The following is a 12,139-nucleotide window of genomic DNA, read 5'->3' as shown; positions in this document are numbered from 1 at the left end:
CCAAAATCCAGTAAAGAGCTCTCAAAACTTTTAAAAAGGGCAACTTCTTTAGCGATGTACCCTGTCACTATTTACTCATGTTGTCCCATGCCACATGGACTATTTTCGTGGACATTTTTTGTAAAACCTACATTTCTATTTGTGTTTTACAGAGGAACGACAGAAGGATGCGTTATTTTTGACACATCTTTTACATTAGAGAGATGACACACATTTTTACTGGAAAGACATTGCGCCTCTAGCGGCCGCTGAGGAACTACATTGTGTGTTGGGAGTGATCGCAGAGTGGGTAGGCTGATTGAAACGCTGCATCTACGCCAAGACGTTTTTCGCTTTCATTCACGTCAGATTGATACTTACAAACCCGGACGTAACCAACGCCTAGTTGCCGGAGAGAAACGGTAATGGATTTATGTCTTTTGTATCTGTATTTATGTAGCATTTTGCCGATTAATTCATAATTACATGCCATATACGTCCGTTGGCGTTTTCTAGTTGTGTAAATTTAATTTAGCTCGGCGTGTGGGCCTCTGTGAAGTGTTAGCGCGTTAGCTTAGCCCCGCAGCATCCTGTCGCCTTCATTACACAACTCTGATTTACTTATTTACTGCCTTATTTCTTCATATACGAAATGTTTCCCTGTGACTTTCACAGAATTTATTTGTACAAACTTTCTTGTAAGTAACGTTAGTCGTCTTTAGTGTAGAACTGTATTAGATGTATTTGATAATGAGCTCAACTTTATTTTGGGGGAAATAGGTTATGATTCAAAATGTCTAGTGTTGAATGCTAGCTTTCTTGATTAATAAGGTTCGTCTCGTGTCGTGTTTTATCCTCGATTCAATAATAAACAGGTTAATCGATGATCCACTTGACACCCAACAGTTACTTTATATTGTTTATTGTTTAAAGTTGTTCTACATATGTAGTTATTACTAAAATTAACGTTTAAAATAAGGTTTAGGGACAAACAAATGATCGACGATTGTGTTAAAATAAACGACAATATACCGAGCTATACCGAGAAAGTAGCAAAGTCTTCCTTTCAGTAGCGTTAATATGCGGAAGCACGGTCTCTGAATCGACACATTCTTGTAGATGTCATTCTCTACGTCTTCCTTTGTGTCTAAAATCAAATCACATCACTTAGGGCGTTTAGTAAATGCATTAAACTTGCACGACATGACACTGAACACTGGAAACAGTGAAAGAAGGAATGATTCATGTTAAGGTATTTTCAGTCTCATGAGGACCAATATCAATGTTAACGCGACTATCTCTCACCATATAGATGCAGACTATAAAGTGTGTGGTGGTTGGAGATGGAGCTGTCGGAAAGACCTGCCTCCTCATCTCCTATACAACCAACAAATTCCCATCTGAATATGTTCCCACGGTAAGGGTGCTGGGGTAGATATTAAGGGGGAGGGGGCAAAGTGATGGATTCATTATTAGTAATAATGCCAGTTATTATTGTCTTGCATACATTGTGTTGTTTAAAATAAGGAGCTCACAGGTATGTGTGCCAATTGCTTAGATTATTGTAGATATGTGTTTAATGTTGTCATTTGATTTAAAATGTGGTGTTTGAGTTATAAGTATTGTTGTGTTTTTGGTTTGTACATATTGTGTTTTGCGATCATCTGCGTTAATGGGTTGTTTTTATCAGTGACGAAAATCCCTTTAGTAATGGGGATGTATTTGTGCAGGTGTTTGATAACTATGCTGTCACAGTGATGATTGGAGGAGAACCGTACACATTGGGGCTTTTCGACACAGCAGGTAATGTAGTCCAGATCACTTTCTGTCGGTAATTTCATCCTACGATAACACCATAAAAAAGCATGAAAAATATAATTTATTTAATTAACACTACTTTATTATTTTTAACTTACACTATTACATATCTCGGGTCTTTAGTGACACTATCCGGTTGTTAAGTCTGCCGTTTTGCGTCGCTTCCGGGTCCAACCGCTCACAGATGTCATAGAGAAATAACAAAAAATCACGGCTATAATACACGCGTATCTAGGGCTGTGACGATTATGAAATTTGTTAATTGTCTAGTAAATTGTGATGATTAATTGCCTGTTTTAGGGCTTTTACGTTTTATTCTTATAGATTTTTTTTTGTTCATGAAATAATTTTCACACGTTGTTGTGATTATTTAAATTAAATCTTTTGCAAGGTTTACCTGGCAGTTAATATAAATACACATAACATAAAATTAGTAAAACAGGATTTAAATGGTAGCCAATTCTACTAAGGTCATATTAGTACTGGACCACATGTCTGTAGTGACTGCAAAAAAATTAATTCCTTACAGGTCTTTAAGAATAGCATCTTTCACTTCCCTAAATTTGGAATTGCAAATGAAATGTGTTTTACCTGGCAATTCATACTACTTAGCAAAGTTTTTTCCACTGTATTAAATGGCTTTGCAATGTAAATGTATTGCATTACACTGTCAGTCAAGGAGCGCCATCAGATAGTCTCGTTTATACAGGCGCTGCAGCTCCCCCTTGTGTTTTTTAGAGAGCTATGCAATCATTGCGGTGATCTGAAATCATTGCGATGAGGTCAAACAAACGCGATAAGACGATTATTTAATAATTGTGACAGCCCTACTCATATCATAATGAAAAACTACCAAAAACACCCCATCCTAATTTTTATCTCCATAACAAAATCCGAGATGACCAGACATGGATTTATGGATGTGGATTTTTTTATGAATTATTAATATATTGACGTTTTTGATTCTGGGAGCATGAGACTGCAGTTTACACGTGAGTTTATAAAATATTCACTTAAATGTGTGCTATAAATAAATAGTGCTTATATAAATGGCTGTTTAAATCGGGTGGCTTGGAGTTGGAAACGGTATTCCTTACGTCAGGGCTATTCAATTGGCGGCCCGCGGGCCAAACCCGGCCCCCAAGGTAATTTGATCTGGCCCTTTATGCAGTCTGTAAAAAAGACATCCCTAGATTAAATTTAGTAAGTTAGACAACGGTCCCTACAGTTACGAGTTGACGCGCGTGCGTCTGTTTCATACACCATGAGCTGCAGAGCGCGAGTCACGTGACTGGTGCGAGCAGCTGTGTCACATGTTTATATTCGTGCTTTGGTCCACACGTTCAACGCGATCGCCTCCCCCGCTTGCGCCGTGTCTCAAGACGAGATGACTGTCAGTGGTGAGTTAAGAGACCGGACTCTATGGCTGTTTTAACTTTATTTGTTGTATTTCCAGCTTAAAAACACTGCCTTTTCCCACAATTGTTGTCTGATATGTCAGCTCAGTTATGACTTGCTTATCCACAATGACATTTACGTTAGATGTCTTAATAAAGGAAACTCATTGAAACGATTATATGCACTGAAGTGAGTAAATGAGTTAAATTCTCAATGAGTGTGATATGGCTCCTATTTACGTATTTAAATGTAGAATAAAGCTTACTTGGGCATCTTACAATGCACTTATGTTGTTGTGCAATTTTAAAATACAAGATATGAACATGTCTGGATGTAGAAGTCATCTAACAATGCACTAATGTGGTTGAATGCAGTTTCAAAATGTATGTTTGTAGAAAAAGCCTATTGTTCAATGCACTGACTTTGTTTTTATGCAGTTTCAAAATATAACATTAGTATGTTTAAATGTAGGAAAGTGTAAACATCATCACTGTTATATCTCCGGCCCCTCATTTGAGATGCTTATCATGAACTGGCCCCCACAACAAACTAATTGAATAGCCCTGCCTTAACGTCATGACTTAACAAGCAGATAACGTGAGCCTATAGTGCTCATAATCAGCTATTTAAAAATTTCCTACTCGTATCATAATGAAAAACTACCAAAAACACCCGATCCTAATTTTTATCTCCATAACAAAATCAGAGATGACCAGACATGGATTTATGGACGTGGATTATTTAATTAATTATTAATATATTGCCGTCTTTGATTCTGGGAGCATGAGACTGCAGTTTTCATGTGAGTTTATGAAATATTCGCATAAATAGTGCTCATATAAATGGCTGTTTAAATGGGGAGGTTTGGACCCGGAAACAGTATTCCTTACGTCATGACTTAACAACCGTATACACTTTATACCTTAAATGAATTATAAAACAGATAATATTTCACATTTTTGTCTTTTTTATCTTGTTAAATTGTTGATAAGACGTATATACATAAATACTAAAAAGATGAAGGTCACTAAAGACCTAAAGTATGCATTAAAGGGTTAAAATACAACCTTAAAATGGATTCAAACTAAGTCTGATCTGTGTTGATGTATTCATCTCTCTCTTACTGGATTTTATAAGACTTGTTTTTGTCTATACTTTATCCTGCCACTGTAACAATGAACTCTTTTTCATTTGCTCATGCACTCTTCTCTACTTGCACTTATTCGGCACTGTGACAGACCACAGTGGAAAATCAGAAGAAAAAGCTGTTTGTGTATATGTATATGTGTGTGTATGTATGTGTATGTATGAACTTTACATTTACCCAGCTGGTATAATGTTAATAGTTACTAACCATAGTATTATACAATGTACAATAGAAAACTTAAAGGGATAGTTCACCCAAAAATGAAAGTTCTGTCATCATTTACTCACCCTCATGTTGTTCTAAACCTGTATGAGTTTCTTTATTCTGAACACAAAAGATGTTTTGATAAATGAGGTTAACTACACAGTTGACAGTACCCATCTATAGTAGGAAAAACAAATACTATGGAAGTCAATGGGTACCATCAACTGTGTGCTTCCAATCATTTATCAAAATATCCTCTTTGGTGTTCAACAGAATAAAGAAACTCATACAGGTTTAGAACAACATGAGGTTGAGTAAATGATGACTGAATTTAAATTTTTGGATGAACTATCCCTTTTTAATCTTAACCTTAAGTGATCTCCCTTATATCTGTTATGTTTTATTATACAGAAGAAAACAGATGAATCCTTATAAACTTAACCTTTGTTTAATTATTGCATATTTGGCCTTTTGGTTATATGGATGCATCGAGGCTTTAGTCTGCTATACTCTGTTTAAAAGCGCTGTCTTCAGTGAGTCTCAAAGCAGAAGAAAGGTAAAAATGAATGGCAATTGTTCTTGTTCTCTCAGGTCAGGAAGACTACGACAGACTTCGGCCTCTCAGCTATCCGCAGACAGATGTCTTCCTGGTTTGCTTCTCTGTTGTTTCTCCTTCCTCCTTTGAGAACGTAAAAGAGAAGTGGGTCTTTTTCCCAGCACTCTCTGTGTTTTCCTGCTTGTCTAACTTTGTGTGATCATAATAAGGAAAGGCTTATCGACTTAAATTACTGATACTAAACTAGACTTATATGTCGCGATTAAGCAATAAAAATTGTTAGATTGCAGTTCACCTTTATTGTGTTAATGGCACTAAATCATGTACAGATTCATTATAGTGTTGCTATACAGCAAATGTTGTTTGGGGTTCAAATGCCCTCTTTTTACAAAGTACCAGATTTTTTTCTGGTTAACAGGGAAAATAGGAACTCATAAATTGATTTTAAAGATATGCATTTAGGTAGATTTATACATACATTGACCATTTTATTAATCTTTCTCTTCCTCAGTGGGTACCAGAGATCTCTCACCACTGTCCACGCACTCCATTCCTTCTGGTGGGCACTCAAGTTGACTTGAGAGACGACAGTAACACTGTTGAAAAACTAGCCAAAAACAAGCAGCGTCCCATATCACCCGAAAGTGGAGAGAAGCTGGCTAGAGACCTTAGAGCTGTCAAATACGTAGAGTGCTCCGCCCTTACACAGGTAAAAATACAATCCACACACACCTATGATGACATAACAGCTGCCTTTACTCTTTATAACACATGTGACATACCACAAATGCTATTTCATTTTATGTTCTCTTTGTTTGCCTCAGAGAGGTCTGAAGAACGTATTCGATGAGGCGATACTTGCGGCGCTTGAACCTCCAGAGACGAAACCCAAGAAGCGCTGCATCCTCTTGTAGGAAAATCAGCAGAGAGTGATGCGCTCACTCCAATAAGAGGGGGGTTGAGTAAACAAAATGATCTGATGGGGTTTTAATGTTGGTATGGCTTGGCTTTGAAGTGGATAGAGTTATAATTGGTAAAACACAAAAATGGGAACAAAAGAGCAAAAAATGAATTGAAACTGGAGATAATGGGCAACGAAATGGTATTGTAAACAAACAAACACATGCACACCGTGCCTTTCTAAATCTTTATAGAAATTAGAGCAACCTAAAATCAATAACCTCCCTGAAATCAAAGAATAGATAAAGATACAGGTGCGCTTTATGCATGTATGTCACAGTATAAATCCACTTTAATGCTATAAATGTTATTTACACCGCAGCTTTATGTGATCTGTCTAGAAAAGCGTGATGATGGCACCAATACAAAAGATTCGATTTTGAAATGCTTCAGGTTTTTGATTCTAATCCAAAAAAAAAAAAAAAGATTTAAGACACTTACACATTTGAACGCTGGACGAACACACTGTATTTGTCATGTGCTTCACGCAAAGCAGCAACATTTCAAAAACGTGCTGACTGCCCTCATTAGCGCTTCTGCAGGGCTCAGCTGTTTGGTCTTTAACCTGTGGATGGTGTGTATGCAGTAAACTGTATCTCAGCTTCTTGGATCAGTTCAGTGAAGCATTTTTGCTGCAGTGCAAAATCTTAGCACGCACAAAAATGATCTTTTGGAAAATTTCCCTTATGTTGTATTACAGGGTTTGTTTTCTAGATTTGAATGTCGATTTTTGGCGTTCTAGACATGTGACTCACACCAACACCTGTAGAGAGGTTCTGTTCCATTCCGTTCTGTCTGCTCTGTTTAGACCTCAACCTTTAGGATGTACTAGACTGAATCTAGCACAAAAGCAAGCGTATGTGATTGTTTGAGCATTCAGTAAGCTCTAATCACTGACAATGGCATTGATACGGAATAAACATGATAACAATTTTATATATTTTAACAGTTGTTTGAATTATTATTATTTTTTTTTGATGGATCAGAGTGTTATGTGACCATATAAACCAGACTCTCCAAGGCCATATCCTCTCCAGTGTGACCTGCGTTAGATTTTTTTTTAAAGAAAGGCGTAAGAGAGTTTAGGACCTTATGTGGGAGCCAATGGAGTCTTGGTTAAAAAGCAATTGTTTCTTCCTGCATGAGCCAGGCTGTTCTCTTCTTCTGTGGTTCATGCTCCTAGAATCTCTTTTTAGGTGCATTTACTTTCTTAGCCATGCAGGGCCTTCTGCTGGCCATTTAGAAAAACAAATTTATGTTTCCCCTATTTGTTTTGACTTGAGTATGATGTATTAAATGTATTACCGTTTTCCTCTTGGGTGAATGATTTTAGTGGTGACACATTTTGAAACTTGAGTTTTTTTTAAAGACTTTTTATTTTATTTTTCGCTAGAGTACCATTTGATTGTGATTTATTAATAAAATAACAATTTCAAATGTAATATTTTGAATAATCAATCTTAACAGTCGTGAGAGTAAAATGGAGGAAGATGATGATGACAGTTTGAAATGAGGCCTTTTCCTAGTCAAGTTCTGCGGTGTTTGGAATCTCATTATATTTGTAATAAAAGTGATGCGACTGACACGCAACTGATTTCTGTATCCTACTTATTAAGTGATTCGTGTATTTGCATATATGGTTATGTTAACCGCAGTTAATTTATAATTAACAAGCCATTTTCTACATATGGGATGTGAAACTTTATTTTACAAGTGATGTGAAACAGACGATGCTATGCAACAGTACAAGCAAAAACAAACATGTGGCCCAGGCTGTGAAAACCCAGCTAAATTCTTTTTTTTGTAATTTATTACATAAAAGCATCCTATGTATGTAATATAAAGAACATTCTGTGAACGTATAACCTTAATATCTTCAATGATGACTTTTAAGGTCATGTCAGAGATTGGAATTAATGATAAAAAATCAAACATTGATCCAAATCTCATAATTAGATTGAAACTAGCCTGGATTTCACAGGGTCACACATATGATGGAGAGTGTATGCAGGTGTAATTCAATATTCAAAGATTATAACCTCAAATAAATAAACTGCAAAACCGAAAAGAAATGATAAATACAGTAAATATGGAGATAGCACCTCTAGACTACGATTAAACTGTATCATCTAAAGGCCTTATGAACAATACCAACATATTTTCCTCCTGTTATTCTGGGCTTAATAGAGGGTTGTCAGAGCAAGTTGGGTAGTGGTTTGTATGTCATGTTCATTTGAGTATTTAAGGAAATAAATAAAAAAAACTAAAGTGCTATCTTAAAATATTGTAATTTAAACACTGTTGTCACCATATTTTAAATGATAGTTAACACAAAAATTAAAATTCTGATATAATTTCCTCAAGTTATTCCAAACCTGTACAAATTTGTTTGTTCTGAACACAAAGATAAGTCATCAAGCAGGAAGCAGGAGCGCCATTGACTTTCATAAAGAGAATACTATAAAAATGTAATAGTGCTCAAATCAAAAACATTTACAGACATTGATTACTAAAAGTTTTATTACCTAACAGCCAAATTGAAATCCTCTGCAATACAAAAAAGGTGGTATGTAGTTTTTCCAGGTGAGCTACATTCTCGGCAGGTGTGTGTATCAGCAGCACCAGCCACAAGGAGGGTAAGTTACACGCGCTGCACCACCTCGGAACACAGCAGCTCACAGCCATCTGGTGCCAACCTCATACACAGACACCAGACATGGAAATATCTGAATTATAATGCAGAGTATTTTGAGGTCAGTGGTACACTTATACCAATACATCGTCCTGACTCCAGGGAAGCCGTTGTCTGGGTAGTCCCCTAATATGAATATTTTTTATCTGTGACGCTATCACAGACTTTATTTCTCATAATTAGTCGAAATTTATTGTATTGTAGTTAGATTTTTTTGTAATGAGCTCAACTGTATTTTAGGGGGAAATATGATTAAATTATTCTAGTGTTAAAGCTAACTTTTATGTTTATTAAAATTCGTCTCGTGTTCTGTTTTGTCTTGAAATCAATGAGGTTAATCGGTGATCCACTTGACAGTAGGTGTTTTTCACCATTTATATTGTTTATTTTCTAAAGTTGGTCTATAAATATTGCCATAGGCCATAATTACTAAAAACGACCGGATTAAATTGGGGTTGGTGACAAAAAAACCGACAATCAAGGTAGAAGATGTGTCTTACTACCAGCGTTAATATGCGGAAGTACTCTCTGATGTCATTATATGTATTCCTTTGTGTCTGAAATAACATCACATCACATATAGGACTTTGATATTTTAGTCATGTATTAAACCTGCACGACATGACACTGCAAACTGTGAAAAACGGGTATTCGATTCACATAAAGGTATTTGAGGTCTCATGAGGAGGACCAATATTAACGCATTAATCTCTCTCACACACGATGCTGACTTTTCTTTACATTTATTCAGAAATGTCATATATGAAGTAGCTACAACTAGCATATATAACAAAAAGTGTATTAACAATACATCCAAAGTCATCTGAACAGATGGAAGAGAAGAAGAGGAAAAAAGGATAATAAAAATAAAATAAAAAAATAAAATTCTAAAACAAATATTAATTACAGTACATGAAAGATCTCATTATATTTCTTCAATTGTTATCAATTAGTCTTAGTGATTTATTTAAATGTTCTACTTCACACAAGAAATCTATAAAGGTAGGTATTTTCTTAAGAAATCTTTGTTTGTGAAAATAGAATTTTGCCACAAGGATAAAGTTAACAGTTGATTCTAAAGATTTGTTTAAATTTTCAACAAAAAAAAAATCACATCCTTAATGTGTAAGTTACAATTCACATTAATTTTTGAAAAGTAATAGGAACTCAAATCTTTCCAAAAAAAGTGTTGAAACCTTGCATGAGAAAAATAAATGGAAGATATCTTTGCTTTCTTTTTTACAGAAGATACATTTATCAGCTACATCACTATAGATGCTGACTAAAAAGTGTGTGGTGGTTGGAGATGATGCGGCTGAAAAGACCCACCTCCTCATTTCCTATATGGCCACCAAATCTCCACATGAATATGATCCCACGGTAAGGCTGGACTCTGGATTAGAAATTGAGGGGGAGTAAACAGTGGAAAACAAGTTGTCTTGCATGCATTGTGTTGTTTAAAATAAGGAGCTCTCGGTTGTGCAGTTTCCTTTTGAAGATACATGTTTAGTTTTTACTGTCATCTGATTTGAAATGTGGTGTATTTGAGTTATCGTCAGCCTATATCAGTGACAGACGATTTCAGCAGCAACAACATAAACAAATGGCTTTTGTGGACTAAATGCAACTTCCTGTCTTCCACATAGAATCAGTAGCAGAGTCCTTTTACAGTCGTTTATTTCTAATAACAAATAAATTACAAGTAAATGACCTTTGTTCATATATCATATATTTAAGTGTATCAAGTACTACTCTGAGCTAACGTTACAGTGTAAAAATTAATGTATACTACAGATCCTTAAATTCTTGCCTGACTGCCAAACCTCTCCGCAGTTGTGATCCATGCTCATCATCTCCTCTTGTCTTTAGCAAACCAAAAAAATTTTTTCGACAAAGTATTTGATTCAGAGATTAGTTTAGTGACCGATAAATAAATACAGACCAGAAGTTCACTTTGGTTTCATCGGATGCATGCACGTTGCAGCGGTTACGCGCTTGGCCCGAAATTGACTTCAGGTCTGTGCTTGTTTATCCATCTGGCTAGCAACTAAACCGACCTCTGAAACAAAAACCTTGTGGAAAATTAAACAGTTTTCGTGTCCAAAAGTTGAAGGGAGACAGCTAGTGAGCATTTATTTTGCTTGTTATCAGAAATAATCTACTTTAGAATGACTCTGTTGTTATTGATTCTATGTGGAAGTCTATCGGAAATTAAGTTTGGGCCACAAAAGCTGTTTGTTTATGCTGTTGCCAACTTGCCACTGAAAACATCTATATAAAGAATCCATTTAGTAATGGGATCTGTTTGTGCAGGTGTTTGATAACTATGCTGTCACAATGATGATTGGAGGAGAATCGTATACATTGCAGCTTTTCGACACAGCAGGTAATGCGGTATAGATCTGGGGTTTTCAAAACGTGGGTCTTGACTCGCACTCAGGCAGAAAACTTGGGGGGAGGGTCATTCTTAATTATCATTAAGAACAAGCAATTAATCGCATTTAACCGCATACAAAATAAAAGTTTGTGTTTGTATAATATATGAGTATGTACTGTTTGTAATTATTATAAAAATTATGAATGTGCGGTTTGTCTAATTTAGCAGTCGTTTAAATGAATAATTTTCAACTGATTAATCGACTAGTCTAAAAGATAAATGCCCCTGAAGACAGTCCAAAAACATGCTTGTTTAATGTGCATCATGTATAAATATGGTTCATTCATTTATTATTAAAAAAACATCTCATCATTATTGCAGCCAAGTTCATGTTATAAATATGTGGTGCACTTGTGTTAGGTTACAATATATCGGACATATATATGCTACAGTGTGAATATATATTGCGATAGGTAGAGTTTAAGTATTACCATTTTAATCAAAACTAAACAACATATTTATAAATGAAAAGGTTTAATGACAGTATTGACTTAAAGTTACAATTGAAGTGGTTACACTATAAATGCATGAAATGGTGAATAATGTACAATTAACTGTTCAATGTCCAATGCATGTGAGATATTACCTGATAGAGAACAGAGAAAGAAAGAAAGTTTCTTAGAGGAAAGAGAGGAATCAATGAAAACTGGAGTCTTTGCCTAATGGCCTGAACCCCAGAGCTCAGATAAACAAGAAAAGCGTAGAGAATGAGTCGAGTCCAAGAGCAGAGCTCATGGAGACCAGCCCAAAGAAGCAGAAGAGAAAGAGCTTATGCAAACATTGTCCTTTATTATCTATCCTTGACCATGTGACTAAACCCAACATGATAGATTTAAACTGACCAATCAGAAGACCACCTTTAACCCCCACTGTACTTGACCAAACCCAACATAATACATTCAAACTGACCAATCAGAAGACCACCTTTAACACCCACTGTACTGGATA

General features: G+C 35.7%; 1 protein-coding gene across 1 annotated transcript; it reads left to right on the top strand.

Annotated features, from left to right (window-relative positions):
* Window positions 1-244: 244 nt before the first annotated feature.
* cdc42l (cell division cycle 42, like) lies at window positions 245-7,122 on the top strand. Its single transcript, XM_073872256.1, has 6 exons — window positions 245-401; window positions 1,292-1,396; window positions 1,710-1,782; window positions 5,138-5,252; window positions 5,619-5,811; window positions 5,927-7,122. The coding sequence occupies exons 2-6, from the start codon at window positions 1,292-1,294 to the stop codon at window positions 6,014-6,016; spliced, it is 576 nt and encodes a 191-aa protein (XP_073728357.1). The 5' UTR covers window positions 245-401; the 3' UTR covers window positions 6,017-7,122.
* The last annotated feature ends 5,017 nt before the right edge of the window (window positions 7,123-12,139 follow it).

This window comes from Misgurnus anguillicaudatus, chromosome 10 (assembly GCF_027580225.2).
Source record: "Misgurnus anguillicaudatus chromosome 10, ASM2758022v2, whole genome shotgun sequence".
NCBI classification, from domain to species: Eukaryota; Metazoa; Chordata; class Actinopteri; order Cypriniformes; family Cobitidae; genus Misgurnus; species Misgurnus anguillicaudatus.
The sequence above is the reverse complement of the archived record's forward strand: the minus strand, read 5'-3'. Positions and strand labels throughout refer to the sequence as shown.

Bases quoted from the DNA above. Each gene is read 5' to 3' on its own strand.
- cdc42l (XM_073872256.1), top strand. From the start codon at position 1,292: ATGCAGACTATAAAGTGTGTGGTGGTTGGAGATGGAGCTGTCGGAAAG. The intron at 1,783-5,137 runs GTAATGTAGTCC...TTGTTCTCTCAG, and splicing joins GGGGCTTTTCGACACAGCAG to GTCAGGAAGACTACGACAGA. The intron at 5,812-5,926 runs GTAAAAATACAA...TGTTTGCCTCAG, and splicing joins AGTGCTCCGCCCTTACACAG to AGAGGTCTGAAGAACGTATT.